This window comes from Parasteatoda tepidariorum, chromosome 3, assembly GCF_982258835.1.
Source record: "Parasteatoda tepidariorum strain Cologne lab strain chromosome 3, Ptep-v5.0, whole genome shotgun sequence".
Lineage (NCBI taxonomy): Eukaryota > Metazoa > Arthropoda > Arachnida > Araneae > Theridiidae > Parasteatoda > Parasteatoda tepidariorum.
Genome location: NC_141757.1, coordinates 122,329,263 through 122,345,661, shown reverse-complemented (window position 1 = coordinate 122,345,661; position 16,399 = coordinate 122,329,263). Strand labels below are relative to the sequence as shown.

The following is a 16,399-nucleotide window of genomic DNA, read 5'->3' as shown; positions in this document are numbered from 1 at the left end:
CTTTTGAACTTGAATTCCTCTCAAAGGAATTTCTTTCCGAAATTTGAATACAGCAGCCCCTGAAGTATGGTGGGTAGAGTCTTTGGCCCGGTTTTGATTACCCGTTCTGAAAGCTGTGTACCTGATTGGGTTACACTTTCTCCGAGAGTTTTCAACCTTAGTTTTACCTTATTTTATATCTAATTTTTTTTTTAAGTGTCCAGTTAATACTTTCTGTATTTTTAAAGAAATCTTATATTTTTAAATCTCTGTGATTTCACGTGAAGTTCTTGATAAATGATTTTCAATAGATTCTCATTTAAAAAGAAAATCCAGAGTGCATTCACCCATGTGATATATTTCGAGTTTATATTTTAGTAATTAATTTTATTACACTACCTGTTCCGTCATATTTAACACTAGATAGGCGGATGTGACCATTTTAGCTCATATAGGTTTCTGTTGTTCGATAACTCAAAACTTGCCTTACTGAAAGTATTGAGAAGTTCATAATTTGATCCAATTCAAGTGTCTATTTAATCATTAATGAATTGGCCTTTTAGGAAGGTATATATAGAACCTCATACCTAAACTGACAGGAGGGGTCTGAGTGGCCCACTAGGTCTTTTGGTAAGCACCGCATAACCCCTGATAGGTTTGGGCTTTAGAAACCCTTTAACATGTTGAAAGTACCCCCAGTTTCATTAGAAAATAAAAACGTGTTTCAACGTATCCAGTTTCATTAGAAAATAAAAACCTGGAATGTTTCAACATATCTTCAATTATTATATTTACAGAGGAAGTTGAACTTACATTTTTCATAGTGCATGATTTATAAATATTAAATATACTTATAAATATAAAAAAAATAACTTCTATAAAATTGTTCATAGCACATCCTTGCTTATATGTTCTACCACTTGCCACCAGTTTATTCATAAATATTACGAGTTAAAATTAATTAATAGTTTTAATTTACATCACTTTTTAATAATTTATTTTAGGTCAAAATAGCAAAATACTCTAATAGACATTATGCTTCATTCCTTAAGTATAAAAATTTTTAATGTCCGGAAATTCTTTTTAACAAAAAACATTAACATAAGTCCTTTTTCCTACTGCTTATATGAAAATTATACAAATAAATAATTAAGATGCTTTATTTTGAACAATTTTAATCAATTTAAATGGGAAGACAAATATATGCAAATATAATGTAAATTACAAATGTTGAACTTCCTCTCGTAAATTCACTAGATACTAAAAAATAAAATATTGTTTTAATATTATTATATAGTAATTATAACAAATATCATGATAACCTCGTTTTAAATTTGATCGCTTTGTTTTTGTAGATATTTAAAATTTGCAGTAATAGGCTAAATTACAAGCAAATATTAGCAAAAATATTATGTCCAACTCTTATTGTAATTCTTATTGTATTGATTTGTACAATTAAGAATATTAAAATTTAATATTTTAGGGAGAAAACATGATTTATTAGCTAATATTCATTGCTATATCTAGAAATCATTGGCAGTTTATATAATATATTGTCATTTTGAAAAATTAATATTTTTAGGTAAAAACTGACTTAAATAAAAATCTAACTAAAATTCATTATATTAATTTTTGAATTCCCTGTCAAAACATATAATACTTAACATTAATTTCCTCCAAGCAGTAATACCTAACAAGTGTACGGAAAATTAAAGAAAACTGCAAAAGTTGAAAACTGTCAAAATCTTCATCTTTTGTAGTTATTCATTTAGTATTTTTTTTTAATGTTTATTTATTTACATCTGTTTAAACATAATTGATAAAACATTGGTACCGACATTTTTGTTGATAAGTAATACAATAGCAAAGTTCCTTGTAAAATGCTTGTAGAATCGTCTATGAATGAAGAATATAAAGACTGTCTAAATAGAAAGTTTACCTAGGCACTAGAAAATATATTAAGTGTCTCTCTCAAATTAAATTTTCTTATCCCTTTCAAGAAAAAAACAACGTAAAAGAATTTTTCATTATAATTGACATGACAGGAAAATATGAAAGAAATATGTTACAGGTAGAAAACAAAAACAAAGAAGATATAAGAAATCATCCTTATAAATTAAATTTTTTTTTACACCAAACAGGGGATCGAGCTCGCATGGCGTTATAGTGACAATTGCAGCTACAACATGACGCCAAATTCACACACATATGGGCGATGAATTTGTCGTTCATGTGTCAGAATAATATACTTGTCCATGACCTGACATTAAATATATTAGCATAAACTAACTAGTAACTTGTTAAACCTCCTTGACTGGACTTTAAATATACTCGTATTCTGACATTTTTATAATTGCATCGAAAGCATCAAAATTTTAAATTACTGGTGAAAAATTGACCTTCAAATTTTGCACCGCACTGCAAAATCTGCTCTAAATTTGTGATGAAATCTTCACAAATCCAATGCGTCATTACTCTCATCCGCGACTCGTGAATCGTTCGCATTTATCACAAAAAGATTACATTTTTAAAATATGAGGAGCTGAAAGGAAAAAATAAAAGGAATTTAGAATACTTTACAATCGAAATATTTTGCTGCTCTTCAATAAACATATATAAAAGCTGATATGCACCCTAAGAAAATGCAAACAAATTATCTGCAAATTATCTATTTAAACATTATTTTTAATTTTTCTACAATGTTATATTTTTAGACCACTAAATTATCATTGCTGATGTGATACCTACCATTCAGCAAACCAATGGATAACAGAGCAAGAAAATATATTTCACAATATATATGTTGAAAGAAGCAAATTATTTAGTATTATAAAAATTATAATTCAAGTATCTTTAAAATAATTTTATTAGTTAATACTATGAAAGTATAATAATTATATTTCTTTTTAAAAAATGCGAATTTTCGTAAAATGATGGGAAAAAATGTAAACCAGAAACAACATTTTTTTAGCACCTATCGGTGCCGTCTTGGCGAAAGAGTTTGCCGAAATTATAATTAAACATTACATGGTCTAAACTATAAGTAGCATATTAAATTACAATTGAAACTTTAAAAAAAATAGTTATAATTATAATGAACGAAAATTATTACAGCTCCAATACGGTAATATATGGTTTAGAAAAATTTTCAGACACATAATGAAAGATATTGTAGTGAAATATTTAGCTGTGTGGCATTAAATTTTCATCGAAGCCGAAACCGATAATCCTATTTAACGATGAAAGAGTCCTCTTCTACTTCAAAGATGAAGAGAAAAGTGAGCTTATAATATTAATCTTCCCGAAGAAAGTTTAGCAACCAGGATAAGATGCCGAGTTAATTTCCTTTTCTTCAGGAATTCACGTCTAAATAATTCAGATGAGAATTGCTCTGTGCAAGATTTATCACACGTACTTATATTTGGTGAAGTATCATTTTATGTTTAGATATGGGTAATTTCTTTTCAGATAATCAGCATATTTTTCGCACGCCACTAATAAAACTCAATGAATGATATGTTAATATATACTGTTCGAAATTTCTCGAAAAAATGGTTAAATAACATTTTATTTAATTGTTATTTAACCATATTCATACAAAACAGTTTAAAAAAAATAAGAAGAAGGAAATCAAACTACTAACTGTGAGAAAAACTATTTATTATCTAATTTCACCTAATATGGTTAAACAACCAGAATTTAATAGCACCAAGTAAGCGAACCTAGTGAAACCACTTATTTCTCTTCAACTGCGTGCATATAGCGAGAACGGCTAAATTGTCAATATAATGACGGACAGAACTCGGGTTCGAGTCCTTACGTTGACAGCTCAATATTTCCTCCAGTTCCTACAACACGTGAAGAGTTTTCAATGTCCTGCGGAAACTAACTTGTATCATACTGTCTCCAATGCCTATTACACAAAAAAAGTCTAGATTCTATGTCCAGTTTTTCACGGTTTTGAAACCACTCTAGTTGTCAATGGTTAAAAAAACCGCATAGCAAGGTATTCATGGTTTTATAACCATACTAGTTGTAAACGGTTTCAAAACCGTAATGATATAAGGTTTTTTACCGCAAACTTTATGGTTAATCGGGTGGACAGACTGTTGCCGCTTATTTTACCATATTCGTAGAGTTAAAATTCTAACAATGTAAGATACATGCTATAATTAGATAAGTAATAAAATAATCCAAGTGATGAGAGAATATAGAAAATATTATGGGTGAGTAATTCAATAACATAAATAAGAAAATAAGGTAAATAATAAATAGTATCAGTAATAGAATAATTTGTGTAATTACAGACTATAACTGATGAGATGCTATGTATGCAGTTCAGGTGACAATCTCTGTGCAAGAGGTTTATCATTATCATGCTCTTATTTGGTGAAGTATAATTTTACACTCAGATGTGCATTATTTCTTTTTAGATTACCAACATATTTCTTGCATGTTAGCAAAAAAAAAAAAAAAAAAAACAGCGATTTATAATTTAATGTATAATAATTTATAAATTTGGATAAATATTAAGAAAGTAGGATAAGTAATAGAACAATTTATGTAATTATAAAACATTAATAATCAAATGGGTTGTTTGTAGTGCAGGGGACAATCACTCTGCTAGAATTTAATCGCATGTACATGTGTTCCGCTAAGCATGATTTTACGCTGTGATATGTATAATTTTTTATTTATAATTTCCATGCATTTCCGATCAAATTCATTAAACAATACGTAATATAACATGCATGCAAAGTAAATGAGGTAAATATTTAAATAATGGAATTAATAACTGAAGATAAATATCATGAATGAGTAATTAAGCGAACGAAATAAGGAAAATAATAAGTATGATAAAAGAGTAATTTATGTAATAACAAAGCATAAATATTGATATAGGATAAATGTTATGATGAGAATGAGATTTTAGTATATTTTCTGAGTTATCAATTAACCTCAAATGGTTAAGACCGAATTAAATTTGCACACGGTGAAAATATAAATTTAGTTAACAAATAAGTTCTTAGTAAATTTATTAATAATAATAACATACAATTAACTCAATGATTTTGTATAGAACTTAATCACATTAGTTGGGTATCCATTGTTTTTAATCAAATTTTGAAAGAGTTTGTTTATTCGTTTCTTGGATAAATAAAATTGCTGCACATTTTTTTAAATTTTTTTCATATGATTAAAAGTGGCATTTAAATAATTATTTTCATAAACATTGCATTTCCAAGTAATTAGTTTATTTATATTAAAAGTAAAACTATTTTTTTTATCGTATATACCAATAATGCATATATTTTCTTCTTTTTTAATACCTAAATGAAAAAAAAATTTAAATTGATATTAACATCATGATTACGGAGCAAGATTATTTCCTCTGGGCGAATATTATTTAATAAAATTTTATAATCTTGAAAATTAAAGATAATTAAAAGATCAATAAATCTAAAAAAAATTTAATATTTAGAGTAGAATTTTTTTAATAATAATGTAAAAATAAAGACTAAATAAGAGAGATAAAAAATTAGATCCTTAAGGCATTCCATAAATTCGAAAGAAAATAGACTTTCCATTGTAAAGATAATAATTAAAAAGGCAAATATTAATTAAATTTCCATAACAACCACAATCGCAATTAATGTCATTTTTAAAATCACGGTAATAATTCAAAAGAACATCTTTCAGTTTAGAAAGGGGGATGCTATTGAAGAGACACTGGAAATCATAAGACGAAATAGAATTAATTTTATTTTGTTTAATGAATTCTAGAATCGGTTGTTCATTAGTGATAAACCAAGAGAAGTCCTTTTTAATAATATTGTTAATAATTTTATTTAATATCAGTTAGAGAAAATGGTGTTAGGTTGCATGTGATGGCTCTAAATTTAAAAATAATTTTATGAAATTTTGGACTGATAATTAACTGAATAAATGTATATTGCTAAATTTAAATTTTTTATCTCTGATATCATGCAACAATTTTTTCAATGATAACATTATTTTTTAACTTACTAAGCTTAATTAATTTAAATTATTAAGCTCAGCTTATTTTTACTATTTTTTACTCTTTTTTTAAAAGTTCAACATAGAATTTTTTAAAGAAGATTGCGTAGTTATTATTAGTTTCGTCTATGGGAGTAACTACAATTTTCTTTGTAGTTGATTAATTTATCAATAAATTTTAGAAAAAAATTGCTCAATTGTTACTATTATATACATTTTCCTTATTGTTGAAAACAAAGTTTTTAAAGCAATGATAAATGGCTCCTTTCCATTCTGTCAACATACTTAAAGTTAAGGAGAATATTTGATATCTTTAAACAAATATTATTGAGATCATTATGAAAGTATTTAAAAATTTTATTAATATGATAAATTGGTCAAAATTTTGTGCTTAATGTCATTAAATTCCTCTAAGTTTTCTATATTATTTAAATTGCCAGTTATAATATGTTTTTGATGTTTATCAACTATTTCAAAAGAATTCTCTTTTTCACCGTGACATTCATCATCAGAAATATGGATTTTCCCTAAATTTTTGCTAATATTATTATATTTCAAATTAATTCTGCCAAGAGATTTATTATATTTAAAGCTTTTAATTACGTTAAAATATTCTAATGGCAACATTTTTTTGAAAGTTTTGAAAATATTCTGAAATTTAATCTTATCAAAAATAGAGTTTTGAAAGTTAAAAACGAAATACAAATTATCAAAATTTTTCATTTCATTTGGGAAATTTTACTAATTTTAGCTGTTATAAAATCGAAACAAGGAATTCGGAAGCGTATACTAATAAAAGAAAAATTAATAATAATTATGATTAATAATAAGATTTTGAAGCTTATACATCTCAATATCCGTAAAGGAGAGTTTCATATTTTAATAATTATTAAAATCTTTTTCCATATCAGAAAAAAAATTTGCATTTAATTTGTCACTGTTAAGAGAGTTTTTATTACTTCCTGATCCCCGTTTACCTCGATTTGTACGCTTATCTTTAATATGAAAAAGTGAATAAGTTGAGGAGATATTAAAGTTAATCTGTGTTTGTTGGAATGTATTGTTTCGCCCATATGGCAAAATTGTTTTGTATAAGAGCATGTAGTAATTTTCTTTTCGTAGTCTTATCTTGATATCTTTTTTTTAAATATTTTTATTTTAATAATTTTTTTCTTCTCTTTTTATTGATCTTTCTTGTAATATTTTCCATGTTTTCTCTATATTTTAAACTTATTTTATGAGTTTTATATACTTGTCGCTTATGCGCAGTAAATAAAAACTTATTAATTTTTATAATTTTATTCGTTTCTCTCTCTTTCCTTTTTTTGATATAATCTTATGATATATTTTTATTTCTCTTTATACTATCTATAATTTAAATAAAAATTACTTCTACTATGTAAATTGCTATGAATTCTTTGAAAGATGATAGCTCAACTTTAACTAAAGAGGATATTATTTTTTTAGAGGTATAAACAGTTTTTTTTGTGTTTATTACTATGCATAAAGCCGCTGAAAAGTACTTTTTTGCTGTAAAAAATTTTTTGCTAATAGTATATTAAATAAAATTGATAAAACTTTCAATTATAAACCTATTACAAATTATATTAACTCAATTTATAAAAAAAAGGCTTCGGTAATGTATAAGTAAATGCAGCAAAAACACCGAAGCAGATTCCACCATTCTTCACCTATGCTAACCTTAAATTTCATAAAAACCAGCTGATTTTCGTTTCATTTGAAAAACCACCTCCGTTATAAGTACCACCTGCATAAAAACCTTCTTATGAGAATTCTTAATATCTTAACTCTTAAATCTTATTAGAATTCCAATTCAAGGAACTATTTTATACTCGTAACTTCCTAGTTTTGAATGTTTAAAATTAGTGATGAATTATTAACTAAACTTGAAACTTGTAATAGTATAACTTGTATTAGCAACTTTGAATTTGTAAATATTTTTACTATCTTGAAACTTCAACTTTTATTTTCAGCTATTTCAGATTTAGAGTTCAATTTGCCTCGACGCAAATTTCGTATCTATAAATTTCTATCATTTTTAAAATTTTACCTATATAATAACTATATTAATAATGATTGTTTTTTTACTTTTGCAAATTAATGGTATTTCCATAGAAGACAACTTAAGTTCCAATAAAGCTAACTTTTTTTTTTAAATTTGTTATGAAAATTGTACAACGAAATTGATCACAATTTTTTATGTTGCAGATACATTAATTTCACTTTTTGCATTAATCTTCCTAAATTTCCATTTTTGCATCATTACATCATTCAAATAATCCAAAACATTACATCTTGTTAAAACTAATGAAAACTATATTGCAGTGATTTTTTTATACTTACATATAGTGTTAGACCACGAATCTACTGAACGATTTCAAATTTGTGGTGCTCAGTTCACAAAAATATTTTAGTTGTATTAGCATCGAACTAACCTGAAGCATTATTAGATTTAATTGAATTTGTAGCAATAAAGTCAACTTTATGTTGGCAGTAGAAGAGTTTGAAATAAGCTCACTTGTAATAATTTAAATTTTTTTATTTTTTCTTATTTGAGGTTTGTAATCTCTACGGTGCCTAAGCCGTAACCGACACTTTTATTCATTTATAATGCACCATCTTCAATTCAATAATGTGAAAGGTTGGTTGCTGATGCTGTGGTTTCAGAATACTGTAACCTGGAGAGAAGTTGGTTTTATTATGATTTCGGATTAAACTTCGTTGATATTACATTTAAAATGTTTCCCTTTAGTATTGCTAAGTTCGAATTGCTAGTGTGGGAACAAACAAATAGCAACATATCCTAGAATTTTTGCCATTCACTATGCTAGAACAAAACCTAGCACTTCTTAGCAAACCTAGCTACATGTGTGCTGTAGTTGACTGCTTAACGGTATTTTTATAACTTTTCACACAATAACAGTTTTAAAATAAACTGGGTTTAATGGATCAAAATTTGAATCTTAAGAGCAATTTGAAAACAGTAGTGTCTTGAAATTCAAATTTTAAATCATTGACGAAGGTTTCATTGTAAAAGTGAATTTTAATACAGTGCCAGAAAAGAGTCGAATACAATGCTTCGAACTTTGGTAATATAATTTTTAAAAAATGTAAACTGTTTTAAGAATAGAAAATACTTAATGTAAAAGGGAATTTAAAAATTTGAATTTCTCAAATTAGAGCTCTTTTTTTTTGAGTTTATATAGAATTAAACTACTGCGATGATAAATATAAAATCTACACACACACACACACACACACACACATATATATATATATATATATATATATAATTCTCTTACGTGGCTCCCAAATTTTGGCTGTCCGCCGGTGGCAACGTTTGCTTTGTTTTGTTTGCGCTACTATTTCTCTTACATGGCGAATCGACCAATGATTGCCGCTAAAAATATCACATGCCAAATCTAGCTGAGGTGGCTCAACATATAGCACTTTTAAAAACGGAAACTGAAATAACCTGAGAGCATCAGCTGCGGCAATCTCATACTATTAAGCTAGGCAGAAGTGAGTAGTGTTTGTCGATTGATCTCTGTTTTAGTATATCGTCAAAAGTGCTTTTTTTCACGAATTTATATATTACGAATTTATTTGACGATTTTAGACTTATATCACGAATTATACTATAGCACATTTCTAGTAGGTTTAACGAAATACATGTCATTTATTTGAATTCAAATTGACTTTAATTACTTAGTATTAATAAAAGGATGTAATTTTTTTTAAAAAAAAATTTTATATGGATTTTAATGATTGTTTTGAATTTTTAGAATTTTGTGCATTTGCAGCGCACCTAAGTTAGTATCGAGCGAAGCGAGATTGGTTTGCGAAGCAAACCATATAATATTGCGTAGCAATTTCCAGGGGTTGGCGAGAGTTAGCGAGCAGGGGCGCTGCCCACTAGTATATATATATATATATATATATATATAAATTGATACAAAAATATATGCTAATTAGTTTTCTTGTTTCAGATTTATTGTAGGATATTCATAGTTTTAGATTAAAATAAAATTATTATAAAATTTGCTTATATTTGAACTTAAAACAAGTAAAAAATAATTTTACAAAAATCTTTAATGAAAATGCTTAAAGGACTCATTTTTTTAAGTGAAACACTACGCTACGAATTTTCGTATATATAGTAATTCATTTTATCTAAATGTTAATTTAATATATAGTATTTAAATATTTGCTTATCATTTAAGTTTTATTTCAATATAAAATTATTATTTTAATTGTTTTTTATTCTTCTTTGACAGTACTTTGTAAATAGTTTCAGTACATCATAACACGAAAAATGGTGGTAACAACTGTACATCAAAAATGGCATAAAGAACAGCAAGAGTAATTCTTTGTACAGCGAAACTCCGCAAACGTTTCATTACATTTCTTTTGGTGTTAAGTAGTTGCCACCATTTTTTTATGTTTAATCACACTAGACCATGTGACAACAAATCATGACAATAAGATATAATTCACAAAAAGTCAGTACAGTATTTCCATGACAGAGTTGATGTTTATTTGCGAACATTTTTGATGTCTGTTGATGTAAATGAAACGCATTTTTTAAGTACAATACCGTAGTTCAAAAGCAAACAATTATTTAAAATTGACAAAATAGAAATTGTTTGAAAGTATAAATAAATATTACTATATGCATTCATGTCTACATTAAAACAATAATATCAGACATGATATAATGATTTATATACTAATTTAGAAAAAAACATGATCATGTCTTATAAAATTTTATCGCAAAAGGGATAGTAAATATATCAATAAATATTGAACGTCTAATAATCAAAAATGTTAGATATCCAAAAAAAAGAAGAAGAAAAAACATTTAACAGAATATTAATGAGTTTTATTTGGGGTCATTCCAAATCCCCAGTGCCCCTTAACGCTCGTTTAGATTGCGCAAGTTCTCCCCGGTTGAATAATTCAAAAGTAAAAATAAATATAAGAAAGATTGCAATTTTAATATTATAATTCCCGATTGCTTTAAGTTTAAGGTCACTCTAACCTTGATAGTTTTTCATGGTTTTCCTCTCCACGTAACGCAAATGCGGGTTCTCAATCCAGATCCATCAAAAAGTCCTCCACGAAGGTAAATTTCTCCCAATACTTGATGAAGGAGTTTCCTTGTTTTCTGGATTTGGTTCAAAATTACAAGGCTACGGAATCGAACATTATTAGTCGTAAATCCAAAAAATCGGGTCAGCTGTTCAACACGTCTATAAAATAAAATAAAGTATATTTACTTTAGAATTTTCCTATTTTTTACTTTTTTTTTAATTTGCTGTACAAGGTAAACGTTTGACATGGATAAAATGAAGCACTATACCTAATTTAAATAAATTTCCTTAACTTCTTTGTACCCAACTACGTCTTAATTCCAGAAGAAAAATTTTACTGCTTAAATAGAGCCACTAAAGAGAAAAATATGCTTTCCTGGTATCCAGTCATGCAATACCTGCCTACAGTATATTATTGCAGATAAAAGAAATATGTATATTTAAAACTTGAACAAATCTGAAGAAAAAACTACTATTAGAAATTTCAGCACATGTTAATCCATAATATCACTAAAATTTGCTATAACGCAATTATGGTTGCGGCAACGTATTTATAGCGTTGAATTCAACTGTATTTTATTCTATAATCGGTGTTGAGCAGGTGACCCAATTCTGAGTTTATGACTATCCATGTTTAACTCTGTAGCCTAGTAATTTTAAACCCAACCCAAAAGACAAGAGAACTCCTAAATCAAGCATTGAGATAAACTAGCCTTTGGGGTGGACGAAATTCTTCCATGGTTAGCCTAATGGCAAGGGAATTCTAACCCATGATCTGTCTACCACTGAGGATATTTTACATCTGCACTGTGATCAGTGCGTGCTGTGATCCGAATTCGTATTAAAAAGCCATCAGTGGGATTTGAATCTGGATCACCTCGCCTCATTGAGAAAAAAATGCTATCTTCCTTGAACTCAAGTTGAACGATAGTATCCTATCTTTTTAATTTAATCACTCGTTACAATGATTAAACTTAAACGAAAATGTTATTCAATATAACACCTTATTATATCCGTGGCTATTTTTTATCTTTTTGTTGATTACAGCAACAATTTGATGTCTCAACATCGTATCTGTATTTTTTAGAGAAGTACACATCTTACACTTCATAATTTTAAATGCTAATACGTGTATTTAATTTAATTTCTACATAAAATTGATCGCTAAAGGCGTAGTTCACACCGCTGGTGAAGATCTATGGGTGGTGAGTTTGATCCTGGTAGCCAGCAAAGCATCCAAAGTGCACATGCGGCAATATAAATCTGTTGCGGCGGAAAGTTTTTTTTTGGAAGATGGGTAGGTACTTTATTTACGTTGCACTGGAGCTGCACAATTTGTTATTGGTAACGGTCTGAGAAACATTCCTGAGGATGACCCGAAGACATGCCATCAAAAATGTGATCCTATGCAGAGGTGATAGCCCCCTCGTTTTGGTAACCCGACGACCTACAACCGAAGTTGAGCACTTTACAGTAGAACAATTTAACTAGGACCAATAACGCGCACCCTCGATCCCTACCGCAAGCTGATCAAAGTGGCCACCCACCCACTTACTAACTGCAACGAGTGATGTTTGACTTTGGTGTTCTACTGAGGATTGTGCATTCCACTACGGGAAAAAAATATTTTCAGTATGAGATGTGGAAGTTTGGAGATGGAGTACCAGCTGAGGCCACATCATCCACGTTGAACTTTCTACAAATTTAAAAGATTTTATAGTTCAACGCGCTCCAAAACTTCGTACATGGTACTTGCACTTACTTTTTTCATTCTCAATATTTACTTTCTTCCAATTTTCGAATTAATTATTATTCAATAGCAACTAAAGAGTCGAATTTGTACCGACAAAGAGTTGCAGCAAAATGAGAACACACTCCTCATGCTTCATTCTGTAATACTAGAATAATTCCTTAATTCTGGAAGAGAAACCGCGGTACTTTTTTTCAAATACTCCTATTCTACAGTACAATAATGATTAGGTTACAAGAGTATTCAACCGAACTACAATAAAAACAGGGGAAATGTGAAGCAAAATATAGTTAGGTATTTATAAATATATACATAATATTATATATTGATTCAAATTTTCGCCTGACTTAGAATTCATGAATAAAAATATTAAAATAAACTGAAGCGCATGGATTTTTTTTAAACTTTTTTCATGCTTGCAATATATTTTGAAATATAACTAACTTATTTCGTTTGTGTTCAAAGAAAATATAATAATTTTCTGCCAGTTTACAAAAATATTTTGCAATAAATTATAAATGAAAGCTGAATGAATGATGTATTAAAACTGTATAAAACTACTGTTTACAGCTGCAATAATATTTAAGTTATAATATAGATAGGAAGATGGAATTTTTAAAGTGTGTTCTTCAAAATATCTCATAATACATGTTTAAGTTTTAAATTTATAAAACAAAATTATATTGCTTTTGAATAACGGAACTTACCTAAGTCGGTTGAGAGAGGTTCTTCTTCAATTGGTGCTACATCAAGAGCAATCAATTCACTATTTATATTCAGCAAAAAAATCAAAATTAGTGTTAACATATTCAGATTCCGAAATTCACACTTTTTCATTTTAATATTAGAGCACACTGATTTTATATAAGAAAAAAAATACTTGTATTAATTATTCCTATTACTTGGTGTATCCTTGTTTACATGAAAAGAAATTTCCTGACCCTTTCATTTTTAAAAAAAAAAAATCTGATGTTATGCAAAAGGGGTTCGACAATCTACTATATAAGTTCAGAGCGGTGCTACTTTCTTACCCTTCCTTTCCTCAGTTCTAACGCGATGTGACTAGAATCCTTGTCCTAGAGTAGAAAGGTTGCAAGGAGAATTTGGCTTTCATCGCCAAATCATGGCGATATTTTAGAATTTCTGATTTCGTTTTCTAAATCCGAAGGGAGGTAATGTTTCCTGTTTTTGTTTCACATTTTATGCCAGTTTTATAGGACAGTGAAGCACGAAATTTTACGCTTTCTTATGTAACGATACTGAACTTTCTTTGTGCATAAACTTTCTTTACAGTTTTCTGTGAATATAAGAAAGAGAAATATGGGACATGGTGAAAATTTGCTTCTTTTTGTATAACTTTCAGAAATGAGTAAGGCGCGTGAATTTTGAAAAGAAAGAGCAAGAAAAGTTTAAAATTTTTTTTTAAGCCTGACATTGTTTCCTTGTCATTATTTTACTTATAAGGGAACTATTATTGTATTTAATTATAATTATATGCACAGCAACATGTTTTCCCTCCTTAACATAATCGCCTCCGACTTGTAATCTTATATATATTGCGTAGTTTTAATCTGAAATCTGTGAAATAACACAAGTGCATTAGAGTTAACTTTAATGCAAACTAGATTTTATAAGTAATGTTTCAGATTTAAAAAAAATCTTTCACCTACATACGATGGAAAAAAAACTAAATCATGTAACTATGTCCCATTTTCTAAATTATATCATGTTGTTTATCACCCTATCGATGCAATTTTTTACTCACCTAGAAGTTTCTTGGAAGAAGCATTAATGCATTATCGATGAAGGTATTTTAACGGAATTTACCCGCACTTGCGTTACCCTACTCTAATTAGATAAAAGAGATTAAAAATGTTATTGCGGTTATACGACTCAAGCTCATAATCTTTTTATTACTTGATTTGTAAGATTTTTATCAATTTAATGAATTTTCTTCATTAAATCTCACCCAAATGAGTAACAGAATTTCATGTCTATTGATACCACAAAATCAATTAATTATCTTTTAAAAGCTTCGTTTAACACTATCAGTTTTCTAAAAGTATATCTCAGGAAGTGGGAAAATAATACTTTATATATATAATATTTATTATAATATATATATATATATATATATATATATATACAGCAAAATAAATAAATACAAGAAAACACGAAGAAAGTTAAAAAAAACCATAAGTTTCATTTCTTGCGCATAAGCTGCAAGAAAACATAAGTCATTAGATAAGTTCGAAATGAAGATAAAGCAAAGGGAAATTATAGACATAAACAAAAAGGGGGGGGGGAATAATAATGAAAAAAAAAAAAAAAACAACTGATTAAAAAAAAAAGAAAAAAAAAGGATGAAATTTTTTTTGGAAAAACCGGAAAATAAAAGAGGGAATCTTTTCATCAGCCCACACGATTATATCCGCAAAAATCCGCAAAGATCGATAATCGTGTGGGCTGATGAAAAGATTACATCTATTATTTTCTGGTTTTTTTTTTAAAAAGAATTCATCCTTTTATGTATATATATATATATATATATATATATGTATATATTTATCTCACTTACACAGATGCTAATAATATTAATACTTCTGCTGCCAACTTTGCTGAAGTGTCAAGAAATCATACTCACGGTGGTTTGTGAGATTTAATGGCTGCCAGATAGATTTTTTATTATTACTAAAAATACAATTCTTAGAAAATTTATCATACCGTGGACATTTCTTGCAAGTAGTTAAAATTGAAATAAAATTATTTTCGGAAGTGCATAAGTTAGACGGAGAGAAACAATTGGTTAATAGATTGCTTAAAATTTAGAAATTCAGAAATACTATTCTAGCAGAAAAATGAAAGAGAAACCATTTATATTTTTATTTTGATTTGGTTATTCTAACTGTAACTTTATCTTTATTTATTTTTCTTACATGTGGGAGTATCATTATTAGGTCCTACTCTGTGGGCTTTTGAATTGTGTTTGTTTATCATGAATTTTTCGTTGCATTTACATTTAAATTTTTCTAATTGCTTTTTCTTAGTTGTTTATCCATTATGGGGCCTCGAGGTGCAGTCAGATTTTTGTATTACCACTGACAACAGAAATGCTGCTCTGTATGTTATCAGGCAGTGTGTTCCCTGATGAAGTGCTGTCTTGCTAACACACATATCTTTGAAAAGGGAAGAAAAAAAATCGTTTTCTGCTGGAACTGTATTTCTGACTTTATAAATTAAAATAAAACAAATTTTGTTTTAGTTGCTTTAAGCGCTTTTCCATTTTGATGTATTATTTTAAATGTTTCATCCTTTCATTTGCTTGTTTAAAACTAATATATATATATATATATATATATATATATATATATATATATATATATATATATATATATATATATATATATATATATATATATATATATATATATATATATATATATATATATATATATATATATATATATATATATATATATATATATATATATATATATATATATATATATATATATATATATATCCATATATATATCTC

The 16,399-nt window shown here is 27.6% G+C and overlaps 1 protein-coding gene across 1 annotated transcript in view; it reads right to left on the bottom strand.

The window, feature by feature from the left end:
- LOC107449318 (neural cell adhesion molecule 2) overlaps positions 1 to 13,939 on the bottom strand; it is a 156,036-nt gene extending 142,097 nt beyond the window's left edge. Inside the window, exon 1 of the mRNA XM_071185035.2 lies at positions 13,569 to 13,939. Within this exon, the coding sequence (XP_071041136.1) occupies positions 13,569 to 13,698 (130 nt within the window). The 5' untranslated portion in view covers positions 13,699 to 13,939. The remainder of the gene's footprint in view (positions 1 to 13,568) is intronic.
- Positions 13,940 to 16,399: the final 2,460 nt, after the last annotated feature.